The 20,802-nt window shown below is 35.9% G+C and overlaps 1 protein-coding gene and 1 non-coding gene across 11 annotated transcripts in view; both read right to left on the bottom strand.

The window, feature by feature from the left end:
* COP1 (COP1 E3 ubiquitin ligase) overlaps positions 1–20,802 on the bottom strand; it is a 290,627-nt gene that overhangs the window by 102,829 nt on the left and 166,996 nt on the right. For all 10 annotated transcript variants that reach the window (XM_049715673.1, XM_004269788.4, XM_033428138.2 and 7 more), the window contains 2 exons: positions 18,836–18,944; positions 18,366–18,447 (listed from right to left, as the gene is read on the bottom strand). In XM_049715673.1, coding sequence (XP_049571630.1) covers positions 18,366–18,447; positions 18,836–18,944 — 191 coding nt within the window. The remainder of the gene's footprint in view (positions 1–18,365; positions 18,448–18,835; positions 18,945–20,802) is intronic.
* On the bottom strand, positions 6,883–6,965 carry LOC117201322 (small nucleolar SNORD12/SNORD106). Its single transcript, XR_004483327.1, has one exon. It is a non-coding gene; the product is annotated as a small nucleolar SNORD12/SNORD106 (small nucleolar RNA).

Raw genomic sequence — 20,802 nt, 5'->3', positions numbered from 1 at the left:
GCATTCCTATACACTAAGGATGAAAAATCTGAAAGTGAAATCAAGAAAACACTCCCATTTACCATTGCAACAAAAAGAATAAAATACCTAGGAATAAACCTACCTAAGAAGACAAAAGACCTGTATGCAGAAAATTATAAGACACTGATGAAAGAAATTAAAGATGATACAAATAGATGGAGAGATATACCATGTTCTAGGATTGGAAGAATCAACATTGTGAAAATGACTCTACTACCCAAAGCAACCTACAGATTCAATGCAATCCCTATGAAACTACCACTGGCATTTTTCACAGAACTAGAACAAAAAATTTCACAATTTGTATGGAAACACAAAAGACCCCGAATAGCCAAAGCAATCTTGAGAACGAAAAATGGAGCTGGAGGAATCAGGCTTCCTGACTTCAGACTATACTACAAAGCTACAGTAATCAAGACAGTATGGTACTGGCACAAAAACAGAAATATAGATCAATGGAACAGGATAGAAAGCCCAGAGATAAACCCACGCACATATGGTCACCTTATCTTTGACAAAGGAGGCAGAAATGTACAGTGGAGAAAGGACAGCCTCTTCAATAAGTGGTGCTGGGAAAACTGGACAGCTACATGTAAAAGTATGAGATTAGATCACTCCCTAACACCATACACAAAAATAAGCTCAAAATGGATTAAAGACCTAAATGTAAGGCCAGAAACTATCAAACTCTTAGAGGAAAACATAGGCAGAACACTCTATGACATAAATCACAGCAAGGTCCTTTTTGACCCACCGCCTAGAGAAATGGAAATAAAAACAAAAGTAAACAAATGGGACCTAATGAAACTTAAAAGCTTTTGCGCAGCAAAGGAAACCATAAAGAAGACCAAAAGACAACCCTCAGAATGGGAGAAAATATTTGCAAATGAAGCAACTGACAAAGGATTAATCTCCAAAATTTATAAGCAGCTCATGCAGCTTAATAACAAAAAAACAAACAACCCAATCCAAAAATGGGCAGAAGACCTAAATAGACATTTCTCCAAAGAAGATATACAGATTGCCAACAAACACATGAAAGAATGCTCAACATCACTAATCATTAGAGAAATGCAAATCAAAACTACAATGAGATATCATCTCACACCAGTCAGAATGGCCATCATCAAAAAATCTAGAAACAATAAATGCTGGAGAGGGTGTGGAGAAAAGGGAACCCTCTTACACTGTTGGTGGGAATGTAAATTGATACAGCCACTGTGGAGAACAGTATGGAGGTTCCTTAAAAAGCTACAAATAGAACTACCATATGACCCAGCAATCCCACTACTGGGCATATACCCTGAGAAAACCATAATTCAAAAAGAGTCATGTACCAAAATGTTCATTGCAGCTCTATTTACAATAGCCCAGAGATGGAAACAACCTAAGTGTCCATCATCGGATGAATGGATGAAGAAGATGTGGCACATATATACAATGGAATATTACTCAGCCATAAAAAGAGACGAAATTGAGCTATTTGTAATGAGGTGGATAGACCTAGAGTCTGTCATACAGAGTGAAGTAAGTCAGAAAGAGAGAGACAAATACCGGATGCTAACACATATATATGGAATTTAAGAAAAAAAAAATGTCATGAAAAACCTAGGGGTGAAACAGTAATAAAGACACAGACTTACTAGAGAATGGACTTGAGGCTATGGGGAGGGGGAAGGGTAAACGGTGACAAAGCGATAAAGAGGCATGGACATATATACACTACCAAACGTAAGGTAGATAGCTAGTGGGAAGCAGCCGCATAGCACAGGGAGATCAGCTCGGTGCTTTGTGACCGCCTGGAGGGGTGGGATAGGGAGGGTGGGAGGGAGGGAGACGCAAGCGGGAAGAGATATGGGAATATATGTATATGTATAACTGATTCATTTTGTTGTGAAGCTGAAACTAACATACCATTGTAAAGCAATTATACTCCAATAAAGATGTTAAAAAAATAAATAAAGTAACAGATGACAGAATTGCTTAGCTGAACTTTAAAATTTTGCTTTAATATTTGATATTTAGTCCATTCCAATGGTATATATTGAGATTTGTAAGGATTAGGGAGTGAAAAGCTGACTGATCAGAGCAGGTCAGATCTGAAAACAGAAGTATAAAAGTGAGATGTTATCTTGTGAGTTACCAGAGCAACCATATCATTTTTAAACAAAAATGTCTTAGTAGACACTAGAATACAAATAGACTTTCAAGATACAGGTTATGATCCTGGTTGCACATTAGGATTAATAACAAACATTAACAACAACAACAACAACAAAAGCCTTCCTAACCCAGCATTCTATGGGTCCCAATGTCTCATCAGGACAGTGCCCAGATGGGGTCCAGGTATTGGTGGTTTTTTAAAAAGCTCTCCGGGGGCTTCCTTGGTAGCGCAATGGTTAAGAATCCACCTGCCAGTGAAGGGGACATGGGTTCAAGCCCTGGTCCAGGAAGATCCCACATGCCTCAGAGCAACTAAGCCTGTGTGCCACAACTACTGAGCCTGAGCTCCAGAGCCTGCAAGCCACAACTACTGAGCCCATGTGCCACAACTATTGAAGCCCACGCACCTAGAGCCTGTGCTCCACAACAAGAGAAGCCAACGCAATGAGAAGCCTGCGTACTGCAATGAAGACCCAACGCAGCCAAAAATAAATTAATTAATTTAAAAAAAAAAGCTTTCTGAGTGATTCTAATGTGTAAAGCAGAGTTGAAAACCAAAATATAGAGCTGGAGGCATAATAAAATTTTAGAAAATTTTTAGGATTATTAATACAGTGATCTTTAAATAGGAGTGAAAAACATAAAAATGGTTCCAACAACTACCACTTCTATGAATGTTATTTCATAAGAATAGAGACTTCCTCTGTGTGAACAGGATCATTTATCTTCTATGAATAGAATTTCACAAGAATAGAAAATTTCTTTAAATATGTGAAACCTCTGACTAAAAATTAATCATTAAAAAAAATTATTTAAAACCTGATGAACTGGGCTTCCCTGGTGGCGCAGTGGTTGAGAGTCTGCCTGCTGACGCAGGGGACACGGGTTTGTGCCCTGGTCCGGCAGGATCCCACATGCCGCGGAGCGGCTGGGCCCATGAGCCATGGCCGCTGAGCCTGCGCGTCCGGGGCCTGTGCTCCGCAACGGGAGAGGCCACAACAGTGAGAGGCCCACGTACCGCAAAAAAAAAAAACCCAAAGAAAATACCTGATTAATCTATTAGCCTTCCCAGAGAAACATAAGATACTCATTACTAAAATAAAAAAATAACAGTTTTAAATAGAAATGTTTGATTTGTTTCATGTTATTTTCCAATAGGAATTGTGCTATTTCAGTCAACATACAATTGTTCAGGCAATTAAGATACACAATTCTGAGATGAGATGGCTAGCTGTAATTAAAAGTCTGCATGTCAAATAATACTTATAGATTAGAATATCAAGTGGTAGGACTGTACTCTAACAGTGTGGCAAGCCAAAGTTAATCCACAACAAATGTTTATGGAGCACCTACTAATCCCATAACCTCACTACTAATCACTAAGAACCTTTACAAACAAGGGTTATATATCAGTGTTTCATGACTATTAAATATGAGTAGTCATAAAAATGAACCAGAACTAACAGAACAACAGCTAACTTAGAAGTGAGGTCTTCTTTTTTATTTCAAAGTAATTTTCTCAATGGAGTAATCATTTATATTTTAAAAATAAGACATAATGGTAACCACCATGGGTATAATTTTCAACACATAAGATATTAGAATCTAATATAACTGTCTGAACTGTAAGGATACCTAAGGTTTAAAATACTATAAAGATACACTGAATATATAAAGCATAGAAAAGAAAAATGCACAAGGAATATAATACTGTTATTAAGTTATTAGTTATTAAATAGAACAGGTATTGTGGATTAAATTGTTCTCCACAAAAAGATACGTTGAAGTCCTAACAGTAGGTACCTATGAGTGTCAACTTATTTTGAAATAGGGTCTTTACAGAAGTAACCAAGTTAAGATGAGGTCATACTGGAATAGGATGGGCCCTAAATCCAATGACTGATACCCTTATAAGGCGAGGGAGACTTGGCTACAGAAGCAAAGAGTGAAGAAGGCGATGTGTAGAGAGAGGCAGAAATTGAATGCAGCTACAAGTAAAAGAATGCCAAGGATTGCTACGTAACCACCAGAAGCTAGGAAGGCAGCAAGGACGGATTCTTCCCTAGAGTCTTCAGAGGGAGAATGGCCCTGCCAATACCTTACTCCGGGCTTCTAAGCCTGTAGTACTGTGAGAGAATAAATTTCTATTGTAGGAGCCAGGCATGTAGTGGTACGCTGCTATGGCAGTCCTAGGGAACTAATATAACAGATATGATGAAATAACATTAAAATCAACTTAATATCCTAAGATAACATCATAGGTCAAAAGGTAAAATAGTATAATCTTTTGGAGAAAGAAATCAATAAAAGTACCGGAAGAAAATGTCTAAGACTGGGAATTCCCTGGCGGCCCAGTGGTTAGGACTTGGCACTCTCACCTCCAGGGGCCTGGGTTTGATCCCTGTTAAGAGGAACTAAGATCTGCAAGCTGCGTGGTGTGGCCAAAAAAAAAAAAAAGTCTAAGACAAATATAAATGAGATGTTCTTCACAATAAGGAACTATGGTTCCTTTCTCCGTAAAAGTCTGATAGTAAGAATTTCTTTTAACTACAAAATTACAGTCTCAACATTTATTGTGAAAATTCCTTTTGGCAAGAAAAAACAAAGGCGAATTTAAAAGAAAATATCCTCAAGGTGAAGAGCTAAAGCAATTAAATCAAACAAAACACACTGCCCTTATTTATATAGTCTCCTGTGACACTCAGAAAAAAATCAAAATAGTGACTCCTAGGAAAATCATGTCAAAATGTAGGAGACTAAAAAAAAAAAAACTTGTTCTGAGTACTATCTAGCTGCCTTTAGGAAATGAATTTTTTACTTATAACTAAGTGTTTTATTACAAGTTTGATTAATGTTAATAGGTAAAGAAAAGATTTTTGTTTTTTTGTTTTTCTGGTTTTTTTGAGTATCACCTGAATCTTCAGTCCCATTAAAAAGTCCTGAATTTAAAAAAATCCAACTACCCTAGAGGATTGGTGAGGTTTATCATCTACAAATCTTTAAAGTCTGGGTTAAACACTCCCTAAGTTCTTCTGTTCAAAATTATTTTTTCCAAAAACAGAACACATTACATATCTATAATAATGTCAGTACCAATTTCAATGTGCAGGATTTATGTTTCTGAGCTTTTCAGACTGGGTCCACTGTATATCTATTTGCACAAAGCTTCCTAAGAAAGAATTCATTGTAAAAGATAAAGGAAACAGGCCCAGGAGTTTGACACAATAAGAAAGCCTGTCTTTAGTGAGAATGTGCAAGTATGAGTATGATTCATATCCGGTACTACTGAACCCACTTCTGAACTACTGTCTAGATCCTACAGAAAACAGAATGAATTAAAAGGGAGAATGCTGCTTCACCCAAAACTATCATAAACATCTATACTATTTGATAAGCCTAAAAAAGTGTAAAAGATTAAACACAAAGATGTGTACTTTGACAATGCTAATTATCAAACGTAAGTTTTTCTTTTAAACTTCATCAAAGAGAAAACAGGCCTTGTCACATTAGTTAGCTAGTGTTGCACAGCAAATTGCCCCAAAACTTAGCAACTTAAAACAACAAAATTTACTATGTCACATAGTTTCTGAGAATCAGGAATCTCCAAGCAGCTTGGCTGGGTGCTTTTGGCTCCCCGTGTCAAGGCTCAGAGGTCACAGTAAAGCTGAGCTGAAGAATTCGTTTCAAAGTTCACTCAACACAGCTCTTGGCGTGAGGATTCGGTTCCCCACCATTTGGGCTTATGATACAGCTAGCTTCTCCCAAACCAAGTGAATGGAAAGAGAATGATGAAGACAGATAAACTAATTTCAGAAGGGACATACCTTCATTTCTACAGTATTCTGCTATCATGCAGACTGGAGCAATGGGGAAGCAGGGGAACTAAACAAGTGTGGGAATAATAGAAACCAAAGATCACTGGGGTCCATCTGGGATGCTGGCCAACACAAGCCTTTTAATTTCTTTTGGATCCAGGAGATATTATACTTAGTAGAATTATAACTTATGGGAATGTAACTGTTATCATAATGCTGTTTATTTATTATGTTGCAGTTCATTTTTTAGTCCTCTGATGATAAGAAGTGGAAGCATTTCATTCAGTATGAGTTAAGTAAAATTAATTTTTGAAATTTACCAAGATTTCAAATTCAGCACTTTTACATTAACATATACAACTATGAAAATTTGGAATAAATCAGGCTAAATTTAGGGTGTCCTAAAGCCTAAATTCTTCAAACTCATATATGGAGGGGAAAAAACCTTTAAAGAATGTGCTGGGCTTCCCTGGTGGCGCAGTGGTTGAGAGTCCGCCTGCCGATGCAGGGGACGGGTTCATGCCCCGGTCTGGGAGGATCCCACATGCCGCAGAGCGGCTGGGCCCGTGAGCCATGGCCGCTGAGCCTGCGCGTCTGGGGCCTGTGCTCCGCAACGGGAGAGGCCACAACAGTGAGAGGCCCACGTACCGCAAAAAACAAAAAACAAAAGAATGTGCTTATTCTATTTCAAAAACAAGATTATTTATTGGATAACTCTTAGGTTATGTATTTTAAAAGGAAAATACATTTTCCCAAAAGAACTTATAAAATGGCACATTGAACTCTTTTCTGATTACCTTGCTAGGTACTGACAGTTCTTTAACATGCAAATATGTGCACATATAATTGGAAGTAAACTGTTTTTACTTTTATTTTTTAACTTTTTATCTTATAACTGGCTTAGAGAAGTTAGATCAACATGGTTGATCTGTCGGGGAAAAAAGTTCAGTCATCATTTATGAGGAATTAAACTATTGTTAAAATATACAGATCAGAAAAATATCATTTGTAAGGACTGAGTATTTAATTATGCAATGAAAAAATAACTTCCATTGTTAATAATGGTTAAAAATTGATCAAACAACAAATATAAAAAATGTTAAATATTTTTGTGTAAAATACATTAAAAGTAATTTACAAAATATTCTTACTATAAAATTATTATAAAGGCTATATTTTATAAGTAAAATCACCAGTCAAGGAGTGATAAATATATTTAAGAAACAGTAAATACAGGCATTCCTGTATAGAGGGTTTTGTTCCAGGCCACCACAATAAAGCAAGTACTGTAATTAAGGGAGTCACAAAATGTTTGTTTTCCCAGTACATGTAAAATCCATGTTTATATTATACTGCAGTCTATTAAATGTTCAGTAGCGTTATATCTAAAAAAAAAAATTTTACACACCTTAATTAAAAAATATTTTATTGCTAAAAAATGGCAACCATCATCTGAGTCTTTTTACTGGTAGACTGTTTTGCCTCTAAGTTGATGGCTGCTGACTGATCAGAATGGTGGTTGCTGAAGGCTTGGGGTGGCTGCAGCAACTTCTTAAAGTAAGACAGCAGTGAAGTCTGCCCCATCTATTAACTCTTCCTTTCATGAACAATTTCTCTGTTTTCAATTGACTTTGCCCAGATTCATCAGAGGAATCACTATCTATGGCACATATAGCCTTACAAAATGTATTTCTTAAATAACAAGATTTGAAAGTTGAAATTACTCCTTGATCTATAGGCTGTAGAATGGATGTTGTATTAGCAGGCATGAAAACAACATTAATCTCATTGTCTCTCTCCATCAGAGGTCTTGGATGACCAGGAGCATTGTCAATGAGCAGTACTACTTTGAAAGGAATCTTTCTTTCTGAGCAGGAGGTCTCAACAGTGGGCTTAAAATATTCAGCAAACCATGTTGTAATCAGATGTGCTGTCATGAAGGCTTTGTTGTTCCATTTAAGGAGCACAGGCAGAGTGGATTTAGCATAATTCTTAAGGGCCCTACAATTTTCAAAATGGCAAATGAGCACTGGCTTCAATTTCAAGTTACCAGCTGCTTTAGCCCCAACAAGAGTCGGCCTGTCCTTTAAAGCTCTGAAACCAGGCACTGACTTCTCTAGTTATGGAAATCGTAGATGGCATCTTCTTTCAATATAATACTGTTTCATCTACATTGAAAATATGTTGTTTAGTGGAGCCACCTTCATTATCTTAGCTATATCTTCTGGATAATTTGCAACAGCTTTTTATTTATTTATTTATTTATTTTAACATCTTTATTGGAGTATAATTGCTTTACAATGGTGTGTTAGTTTCTGCTTTATAACAAAGTGAATCAGTTATGCAACAGCTTCTAATGAGCACTTGCAGCTTCACCGTGCACTTTTATGTTGTAAAGACAGTTTCTTTCCTTAAACCACATGAGCCAACCTCTGCTAGCTTCAAACTTTTCTTCTGCAACTTCCTCACCTCTCTCAGCCTTCATAGAATTGAAGAGAGTTAGGGCCTTGCTCTGGATTAGGCTTTGGCTTAAGGGAATATTTGATCTTCTATCCAGACCACTAAAACTTTCTTCATATCAGCAATAAGGCTATTCCATTTTCTTATCATCCATGTGTTCACCGGAATAACACTTTTAATGTCCTTCAAGAACTTCTCCTTAGCATTCACAACTTGGCTAAGTGTTCGGTGCAAGAGGCCTAGCTTTCAGCCTATCTTGACTCTCAACATGCCTTCTTCACTAACCTTAATCATTTCTAGCTTTTGATTTAAAGTTAGATGTGTCACATGAAAAGATGCTCAACATCATAACTAATTATTAGAGAAATCAAAACAACAATGAAGTACCACCTCACAGTGGTCAAATGGCCATCATCAAAAAATCTACAAATAACAAATGCTGGAGAGGGTGTGGAGAAAAGGGAACCCTCCTACACTGTTGGTGGAAATGTAAGTTGGTGCAGACACTATGGAAAACAGTATGGAGGTTCCTCAAAAAACTAAATATAGAGTTGCCATATGATCCAGCAATCCCACTCCTGAGCATATATCTGGATGAAACTATAATTCAAAAAGATACATACACCCCTATGTTCAAAGCAGCAGTATTCACAACAGTCAAGACATGGATAAAATCTAAATGTCCATCAACAGAGGAATGGATAAAGAAAATGTGGTATATATATATATATATATATATATGTGTGTGTGTATATATATATATATATATACACACATACACAATGGAATACTACTCAGCCATAAAAAAGAATGAAATAATGCCATTTGCAGCAACATGGATGGACCTAGAGATCATCATACTAAGCGAGGTGAGAAAGAGAAAGACAAATACCATATGACATCACTTATATGTGGAATCTAAAGTATGACACAAATGAATTTACCTACGAAACAGAAACAGACTCATAGACTTAGAGAACAGATTGGTGGTTGCCAAGAGGGAGGGGAATGGGAGAGGGATGGAGTTGGAGGTTGCGGTTAGCATATGTAAGCTATTATATATAGGATGGATAAACAACAAGGTCCTACTGTATAGCACAGAGGACTATATTCAGTATAGTTAAACCATAATGGAAAAGAATATGAAAAACATGTATATATATGTATAACTGAATCACTTTGCTGCACAGCAGAAATTAACACAAACATTGTAAATCAACTATACTTCGATTTATAAAAAATAAATAAATAATAAAGTGAGATGGGCAACTCTTCTGTTCACTTGAACAATTAGAGGCCAACAGAGGGTCATTAACTGGTCTAATTTCAACATTGTTATGTCTCAGAGAATAGGGAGGCCTGAGGAGAAGGAGAGAGACAGAGGAACGGACAGGGGTGGAGCAATCAGAACACACACTACGTTTATTGATTAAGTTTGCCATCTTATATAGGTGCAGTGTGTGGCACTCCAAAACAATTACAATAGAAACACCAAAGATCACTGATAACAGATCACCATAACACATACAAAAACACTGAATAAGTTTGAAATTTTGTGAGAATTACCAAAATGTGACAGAGAGACATGAAATGAGCAAAAGCTGTTGAAAAATGGCACCAATAGACTTGCTCTATACAGGGTTACCATAAACCCTCAATTTGTAAAAAACATAGTATCAGCAAGGTGCAATAAAAAGAGGTATGTCTGTAACACTTCTGAGAAAGGCTTAAATGCACTTGGGAATGTTAGTACCAACCAAGACAGAGTAATCTGTCAGTCTCTCTCACTGTGAGTTTACTCTGGACAATTATCAAGAAAACAGAAAGTGACTCTCTGAGGAATGTGAATAATAAGGAAAACCAGTCATTCGGGGGAGGAAATTCAAGACTTAAGAAGTGACCAACAATGGAGGTGAGAATACTGTTTTGCTCCTCCCTCTATTCTGCCATAGAGAGGCAAAGTCAGTACCTCAATCAGCAAAAACTAAGGAAAATCCCTGTGTATCTGGCCATAAGACTAATAAAAGGGGTTCTTGCAAGCCAGAGGTTTGGGAGTAATTTTCATTGTTTTTCTTTTGTTTCATCCTTTTTCTCTTTCAACTTTTCCCCAAGGGAGGGCTTTAGTCACAGAGCTGCATCAGTATGGGAAGCTAATGCACCAAGAGAAACTCCATCTCCACGGCCATAAAAAGGAGTAACTCCTCTGTACAGAAAACCCTACTTTCTTGAGAAACCCTCAGTAAAAAAGACTCTGGGGGATGAAGAGTGTGCAGGAGAAACTTCAAAAAGAAAGCACTGGAAAAGGAGATCCCATACTTCTGTGTATGAACAGCATAATGCTTGTAGTTACTTCTGAGTTCTATGTGCAAGATGGACACGAAGTAGAATGGCAAAGGCTATGAGCATTGAACTACGTTTGAAAAGACCTACTAATTTCCAGATTAACCTCTGACTGGCATATGCATCAGACAAACCAATGGAGCACAGCAAAGGCTTTGAAAACTGACCTGACAGTAAAACAAGCACTCACATAGGCAAGATAGAACTCACAGTCAAAATCTAAACCAACTGGTTACCCGATTTAAAAAAACAAAACAAAGCACTCTCCAGAAAATCTGAACAGTACCCAGAGTTGTACAAAATAATATTCAAAATGCTTAACATATAACCTCAAAATAACTCAACATACAAAAATCCAGGAAAATGTGAAGAATTTTCAAAGGAAGATGCAATCAACAGAGCAATGCTATAAAACAGATGTTAAAGCAACTATTGTAACTATGTTCCATGGGGTAAAAGCAATAAACATTTAAAATTAATGGAAAGATAGATGTACTCAGAGAGATATGGAAACTGTGAAAAAGAACAAAATAGAAAATTTTAAAACAATTACAGTAATTTACATAAAAGATTCACTGAGGTAAATTCATAGCAAAAGGGAGATGGACACATAAAAGTTAGTGAATGAGAAGACAGAAGACAAATTACTCAATCTGAAGAAAGGAAAAAATATTGACAAGAAAAGGACAGAGTCTCAGGGACCTATAAGACAAAATAAAAAGGTTTAACATTCATGCAGTTGGAATCCCAAAAGAGAAAAGAATGAAATTACTGGTTTGATGAATATCTAACAAAGCAGTTTCAGAAGAAAGAATATCAATAGGGATGAAGAGTGACACTAAATACTGATAAAAGGGTCAGTTCACCAAGAAAATATAAGATTTCTAAATGTTCCTGACCCTAACAATAGAACTTCCCCCCAAAATGAGGCAAACACCCTCCTCCCCAAGATAACTGAAAAGAGAAATAAAACTAGATTTCAACACTCCTGTTTCATAATTAATAAAACAAGGAGACCAAAAAAGGGGGGAAATAGAAAACCAAAAAAATATTATCAAGAAGATTGATCTGACACTTATAGAACACTCCATCAAACAGCAGAGTATAGATTTTTTCGATGCACTTGGAATATTTACCAAGGTAGACTGTATTCTGGGCCACAAATCATAACAAATTTAAAAGGATTAAAATTATATAAAAATATGTTCTGTAATTTTAAAAGAATTAAGCTATAAATCCGTAACAGTAAGAGCTCTGACATTTTTTTAAAAAGATGGAAAATGTTAAAATATTTTAAAATAATTCTTAGCCAAGCAAGACAATCACAAGGGATATTAGATGTAATTTTATTTATTTATTTTTATATTATTTATTTATTTTTTGGCTGTGCCGCATGGCATGTGGTTCTCTGACCAAGGATCAAACCTGTGCCCCCTGCAGTGGAAGCACGGAGTCTTAACCATTGGACCACTGGGGAAGTCACAGATGTAATCTTAAATTGAATGAAAAACACATTATATGAAAATCTGTGGGATCAGCTAAAGTAGTGCTTAAAGGGAAATGTATAACAAAAAATATTTATATTAGAAAAGATAAATGCTCAAATCAATGACATAAACTTCAACTGTAACAACCTAGAAAAAGAAGAAATTAAACCCAAAGCAAGAAGAAAAAATGGACAAACATCAATGAAATTGAAAAGAGAAAACCCAATAAAATTAGTTAGATATTTGAAAAGATCAATAAGATTGATAAACCTAACATCACACTGATCTAAGTACATAAATAATAAAAAAAAGAAAGGACACAAAATACCAATTCCTGAAAGATACAAACTATCAAAACTCGCTCAAAAAGAAATAGATTAATTGAACAGTTCTAAATCTACTGAAGAAATTAAGTTCTTAGTTAAAACCTTCAAACAAAGAAAACTCCAGGACAGAAAGCTTCAATAACAAATTCTACCAAACATTTAAGAGTTAAACAGTAACAATTCTAAATAATCACTTCCCTCCACCCACCCCACCCAGGGGTACACACACAGAAAAAGGAAAATCATTTTAGGAGGCCAGCATTATCCTCATACAAAAAGACATTACAAGAATAGAAAAATAACCCTCATAAACATAGATGTAAAAATTCCCCCCAAAAAAATTAGCAAATCAAATCTAACAATATAGAAAAGACAGATAATACATCATGACCAAGATGAGGTTTTTCCTGGAAATGTAAGGCTACCTCAAGATTTGAAAACAGATCATTACAGGGCTTCCCTGGTGGCGCAGTGGTTAAGAAACTGCCTGCCAATACAGGGGGAACGGATTTGAGCTCTGGTCCAGGAAGATCCCACATGCAGCAGAGCAACTAAGCCCGTGCGCCACAACTACTGAGCCTGCGCGCCATAACTACTGAGCCCACGAGCCACAGCTACTGAAGCCCGCGTGCCTAGAGCCCATTCTCTGCAACAAGACAAGCCACTGCAATGAAAAGCCTGCGCACTGCAATGAAGAGTAGCCCTCCTTTGCCGCAACTAGAGAAAGCCCGCGCACAGCAACAAAGACCCAATACAGTCAAAATAAATAAAATAAAATTAATTAATTAGAAAAAACCAGATCATTATAGTTCATGATACTGAAAAACAATAGAATCATCTCAATAGATACAGAAAAAGCATGACAAAATTCAACATCCATTCATGATAAAAAATTCTCAGCAAACTAGAACAGAACTTCCTTAACTTGACACAAAAAAATGCCTAATGCAAAACCTAAATCTAACATCATATTGATGATGAAAGACTATAAGCTTTCCGCATAAGATCAGGAACAAGGCAAGGATATTTGCTGTCACCACTCTTGTTCTGGAAGTTCCTGCAAGTACAATAAAGCAAGCAAAAAAAGAGAAAGGCACACATGTTGAAAATGAAAAGGTATTAATGTTTCTGTTTGCCAACATGATTGGCCCAAGGAATCGCCACACATAATCTCTTAAAAGTAAAGAGTGCAGTCAAAAGTGAGAGAGTGGCATGGACATATATACGCTACCAAACGTAAAATAGATAGCTAGTGGGAAGCAGCCGCATAGCACAGGGAGATCAGCTCGGTGCTTTGTGACCACCTAGATGGGTGGGAGAGGGGGGTTGGGAGGGAGGGAGATGCAGAGGGAAGAGATATGGGAACATATGTATATGTATAACTGATTCACTTTGTTATAAAGCAGAAACTAACACACCATTGTAAAGCAATTATACTCCAATAAAGATGTAAAAAAAAAAAAAAGTAAAGAGTGCTTTAGCAAGGTTGTTGAAATGTAATTTATATTTAAAAAATCAATTGTTTTTCTATAAACTAGTAAAAAATGAATGGATATTAATATTTTAAATACCATTTTCAATAGCACCAAATATTAAACTATTTAGTTGTAATAATGTGCAAGATCTGCATTCAAAAACTATATAACAATAAAACTATGATAAGAGAAATCCAGAAAGGACTAATTATGAAGAGATAAACCACGTTCATTGAATGGAAGTCTCAATGCATTAAGATATCAATTCATCCCATATTAATCTATAGATTCAATACTATCTCAATCAAAATTCCAGCAGGATTTTCTGTAGGTACTGGCAACTTGATTCTAAACTGTTTATGGGAAAGCAGAGAAAGTAAAGAGCTAAAATCATTTTCAAGAACAAAGATGAAGGATTCACACTAAATGATTTCAAGACTTAAGCTACAAATCAAGACAATGTGGTATAGTAAAAGAAGTAATACACAGATTAATGTAAAATCTAAAAAATGTCACACCCTTCTATCAGAAATGGACAGATACAGCAAGCAGAAAATCAGTAAGGACAGATTGAACTCAACAGCACCATAAATCAACTGAATATAATTGATATCTACATATTACTTTATCCAACAACAGTGGGATACACATTCTTCTCAAAGTCACATGCAACATTCATCCATTCTGAGCCATAAAACACACCTTAACAAATTTAAAAGAATGGAAATCATACAATGTATTTCTTAGACCACAATGGAATTATACTTGGAGATCAAACAACATGCTTCTAAGTAATACATAAGTCAAATAAAAAACCTCAAGTGAAATTTAAGAATATTTTGAACTAAATGAGAATGAAGATATAACTTATCAAAATCTGTGGGATGCAGCACTCAGAGGAAAATTTATAGCACTGAATGCACATATTAAGCAAAGAAAAAAGATGCAAAATCAATAATCTGAGCTTCCAATTTAGGAAACTAGAAATAGAAGCACAAATTAAATCTAAAGTAAGCAGAAGGGAAGTAACAAAAATTAGAGCAAAAGTCAATAAATTAAAATCAGGAAGTCAATAGAGAAAACCAATGAAACCAAAAGCTGGTTTGAAAAGATCAATTAAATCGATAAGCCTCAATGCAAATCTGTAACAAAATCTCAATGAAGTTTTTTTTTGCAGCAATAGAATGAAATCCATCCTAAGATTTATGTGGAATCTTAATAGATCTAAAATAGCCAAAACAATCCTGAAAAAGAAGAAAAAATAATGGAAGACTCACTTCCTGATTTCAAAACAAAGCTACAGTAATCAAAACAGTATGGTAGTGGCATAATGACAAATATATAGACCAGTGGAAAAGAACAGAGTCCAAAAAGAAGCCCTCAGAGATATGATAAAATGATTTTTAACTAGGGTGCTAAGACTTTTCAATGGAGAAAGGACAATCTTTTCAACAAGTGGTTCTGGGAAAACTTCACATGTAAAAAATGAAGTCAGACCCTTACTTTACACCATATACAAAAGTGAACTCAAAATGGATCAAAGCCACAAATGTAAGAGCTAAAACCATAAAACTGTTAGACGGAAAAATAGGCCATAAGCTTTATTACATTGGATTTGGCAATGACTTCTTGAATATGACACGAAAGGCACAGGCAACAAAAGAAAAAAATAGGCAATTTGGAATTCATCAATATGAAAAAATTGTGTGCATCAAAGCACATATTAATAAATCATATATAATGGATATTTGATAATCATGATAAGGGATTAATATTCAGAATACATAGAGAACTCCAAAACTCAATAACAACAAAACGCAATTAAAAAATTGGCATAGGACTTGAATAAACCTTTCTCCTCAGAAGATATACAAATGGCTAATAAGCACATGAAAAAATGTTCAACATCACTATCACTGGGGAAATGCCAGCAAAGCAAAACCACAGTAAGATACCACTTCATACCCATTAAAATCATTATTTAAAAAAAAAAGGAAAAATAAAAGAACAGGTATTGGCAAGGATGTGGAGAAATGGAAATAGCTGGGTACTATTGGTGGGAATATAAAATGGTGCAGCCATTGTGGGAAACAGAATGGCAGTTCCTAAAAAAATTAAGTATGTATCATATGATCCAGCAATTCCATTTCTGAGTATATACCCAGAAGAACTTAAAGCAGGGATATGAAGAGATATTTTGCCATTCATGTTCATAGCAGCATTATTCACAATAGCCAGAAAGGGGAAGCAACCAAGTGTCTATTCATCAACGAATGAAACAAAATGTGGTATATTCATACAATAGATTATTTTTCGGTCTTATAAAAGAACAAAATTCTAACACATGCTACAACATGGATGAACCTAAAAGACATTATGCTAAGTGAAATAAACCAGTCACAAGAAACAGAAATTAGAAAAGTGATTGCCAGGGGCTGGTGAAGGGGGAATGGGGAGTTACTGTTTCAGTAAAACACAAACAGCTTCTGACACAGAGTTTCAGGTTTGCAATACAAAAAAAGTTCTATGGATTGACAGTGGTGAAGGATGCACAACAATGTGAAGGTACTTAATGCCACTGAGCAGTATACTTTAAAATGGTTAAAATGGTTTATTTTATGTGTATCTTAATACAATTTAAAATCAAGGGACTTCCCTTGTGGCGCAGTGGTTAAGAACCTGCCTGCCAATGCAGGGGACACGGGTTCAATCCCTGCTCTGGGAAGATCCCACATGCCGCGGAGCAACTAACCCCATGTGCCACAACTACTGAGACCACGTGCCACAACTACTGAAGCCCATGCGCCTAGAGCCCATGCTCCGCAAGAAGAGAAGCCACTGCAATGAGAAGCACACGCATCGCAACGAAGAGTAGCCCCTGCTTGCCACAACGAAGACCCAATGCAGCCAAAAATAAATTAAAAAAAATAAAATCAGTAAGTAATTAAAAAAAAAATCTCTTCCTACTTAAATTGCTCTTCCTACTTAAATTACTTCTATTTTCCTGAGGAAGTACACAAGTATTCTCAATAAAGGCTACCCCACTACATTATTTTTTTAAAAAAAAGTTTAATTAATGTAGCTTTGTATTCCAACATAAAAATGTCAATTGTAGCACAATTCTCTAAATAATTCAGAAATTCGAAGATAATTTCTTAAAGCAATTGCGAAGCGAAGTATTACTATCTATATATACTGTGGGTAAACAACTTGCTACTTTCTGATCTAAAACTTTTTTGGGGTCAAGCCAGTCATGTCATTTCCCTTTTACAGAATAGGACAGCTCTATCATTGTGAAATAAAGTTTTCAATGGTAGAGCCACCCTTGCCTATCTATCCACTAGTCTGCAAGTTACATGTTGAAAAGAAGGAAAGGGCAAAGAAATTAAGGCTATTAAGATAAAGGAAACCTGTTAACAGGGCTTTATAAATATAATGATGAGAAGAACCAGGCCAAAACAAGACAGTAAGGTTAACAGAAAAGAATGAATAGTAAAGATGGATATACCAAAAAAAAAAAAAAAAAAAATAGAAGAGAGGTAAATTAAATTGGCAGAAAGAGGGCTTCCCTGGTGGAGCAGTGGTTAAGAATCTGCCTGCCAATGCAGGGGACACGGATTTGAGCCTTGGTCCACGAAGATCCCACATGCCATGGAGCAACTAAGCCCATGCACCACAACTACTGAGCCTGTGCTCTAGAGCCCGCAAGCCACAACTACTGAACCCACGTGCCACAACTAATGAAGCCCGCGCGTCTAGAGCCCGTGCTCCGCAACAAGAGAAGCTATGACAATGAGAAGCCCGTGCACCACAACGAAGAGTAGCCCCCGCTCACCACAACTAGAGAAAGCCCGCACACAGCAACGAAGACCCAACACAGCCAAAAATAAATAAATAAATTTATATTTTAAAAAAAAATTGGCAGAAAGAGATGTAGAATTTTTGCCTTGAAACATGATAAACTTCATTAAAAGATTTTGGTATGCAGTCAGAATTTAATATAATTCAAAATACAGAGATGTCTGAAGTTCATTTCATGGTATATATAAAGGAACTGGTTATAAAAATGTCACAGTGTGGCATGAACCCAGAAAACATTATCCTAATGAAGATGCAGCATATTCATTTTTCTTTCACTCCAAGAAATATAGATTTTTGTGCTTAGTAGATTATGTTTAGAATAATCAGTAATCACAAAGGATTGTTATGAGTTTCAATAAATATCTGCATCTCTGTCAGTAAAAGGAATTAAGTTGGGGGAGGGAACTCAAATAGTACCTTTTGCATCATCAGAACCCGAAGCCAAGAGTTTAGGATCCATCAAATTAAAGTCAACACTCCAACACCTTTTCTCATGCTCCTGGATGGAGAAGGAAGACAAAGTAGTCTCAAACAGAATATAGATCTTAAAATAAATAAAGCAAAACAAACAAACAAACTTGATACCAATTTATCACTATGGTGGGAGGGAAAAGAACTGGTTATGAAAACAAATGAGATGCAAAGTAGTTCCTAAACTTTTTATATACACATTTACAAAATTACTGCTTTTGGAAATTCATTTAATACATTCTACAAATGCAAGAAGTCTGAAGAGATGCTTCAGAGAAGCATCTCCTTGGAATTACATAGGTACAGAAAATGCTAAATAATGACTTTAAATTTGTAACTATAAAACACATGAAGCTCTTCAATTATTAAAAGTGAAAATGTGATACTTAAAACAAGTAACTAGTAACCTTATTTACCTGATAGACCTTTGACCTCTGTCCTGTGAATCCATCCCATAGGATGACGGTGCCTTCATAATCACTGCTGGCTAACAGGTTCTTATGGTAACTACTCCAACTGATACAGCTGAAAGAAAGGAATACTGTTAAGCCTCATTTTACATAAAAATAAGTAACAATGGGTACAAAGAATTTTGATGTGTTCAGAAAGATTAGAAACCGTTCAAAATGGTTTACATGAGTTCACAATCATTATTCTGCCCACAATACATATGGGAAGAAAGGTATCAAATAATTCCCAGATTTTTCAACTGAAACTACCAAGTTATGACCTGTAACCACTTTTCATGCTCGTCACGAGCTGGAAGATGGATATGATGAGCCTAAAGTTGCTACTGGCCATCCTTGATACATGAGAAAAGCACGTCTGTAAGTGAAGATAATAGAGGCCAAGGGGGCAATAACATGCCATGGCAGAATGACAGACCTAATCAGACTGTTTAGGCCCCTGCATCCAGCTGTGCCCAATCATATAAACCAATAAACTGGTTTGAATTGGATTTCTGTATTTACACCCAAATCTTAACTAATGTAAGTGTATGACTGAAATTTCAATTAAATGCATTTAACAGTTAGAATTAAACTTTTAACATTTATGGTTTCAGCTATTCTCAAATGTTTCAAAACTGAGAATGCGACATCTAAAAATACACTCTTTTGGTTAGACACATATGCACATCATGCATACAGTAAAGCTAATGTATATTATAGAAAAAAGTCACCTAGAAAGCAAAGCAATTAACCTAGGTGATTTCCAAGCATTTGAACACAAAGCTTTTTTGCTCTCTACTAGTTGCATTCATGCTAAATTTTAGGGGTTGGAAGAGTTCATTTGCAACTTTAAGTATACTTGTTAGAATTTCTGGGAGAAATTATATGAAACAGTTAAGAGCCTTGGATTTAGATAGACCTGAGCTTAAATTCCAGATCTGCAACTTACTAGCTGCGGCTTTGGGTAATTTAGTTCACTTTCACAATTGGTGTGTTCCAAATTGGTTTTAGGCAAGCTTACATATTGATCCTTTCAGCCCCAAGCCCATAGTTTCCAGCCTTGAACTGTTTCCTTCTCTTTATTCCAAGATGCATAGAGTACTGCCATAATTTTTACATATGTCAAGACAGAAAAGGTAAACCCTCTAATCCATATTTTCATTATAGTAACATTTACTTGATGTGGGCCAAGTACTGTGCTGAGTGCATTATGTGGATTTACTTAAAGTACAATCCTATGAAATACATATTAGTATTAGAGCCCCTATTTTATAAATGAGTAGCATGAAATGGTTAGAAGCACAGATTCTGGAACCAAACTACTTCTGTTTGAATTCTGGCTCCTCCAGAGAACAGCTGTGCAATCTTAAGCAAGTTAATGAACCTTTTTGTGCTTCAGCTTCCTTGTGTATAAAATGGGGCAACAACGGTCAGCTTAAGACAAAGCACTTAGGACAATGCCTGCCACATTAGAATTCAATAAAGTTATGTCTTACTCACGTTGTATTCTTTTCACTTAGGAATAAAGTATATAAACTAATAAATATAACAGATTCTCAATGATGAGCACCACTGATGAATGAGCACTATCAGCCTACCATTTTTATGAATGAATTAGAAAACAAAAAAGAAAGCTATAACAAATAAAGACTACAATACTTGCTACATTATTAACATTATTAAAATGAATACATATACACACTGACTATATGTGTCATACATCCAGATAAAAAAGGTACAAGGATGACTGGAAAATGTTGAAAGTTCTAAATAAATTTATTATTAAGTGATTTCCTTACATCACTCCCTTTTAAGCCAGTGCCTATGAAAACAGGGAAGCTTGTTTTAAAAATACAGATTCTAGGATTCCTCCAAGATTTGGGGGTGGGGCATGGGGCGGGGGTGGAGATCAGAAGTAGGGTCCAGTTTCTGCA

The sequence above is a fragment of the Orcinus orca genome, chromosome 1 (genome assembly GCF_937001465.1).
Source record: "Orcinus orca chromosome 1, mOrcOrc1.1, whole genome shotgun sequence".
NCBI classification, from domain to species: Eukaryota; Metazoa; Chordata; class Mammalia; order Artiodactyla; family Delphinidae; genus Orcinus; species Orcinus orca.
This window is presented reverse-complemented; position numbering and strand designations above follow the sequence as displayed.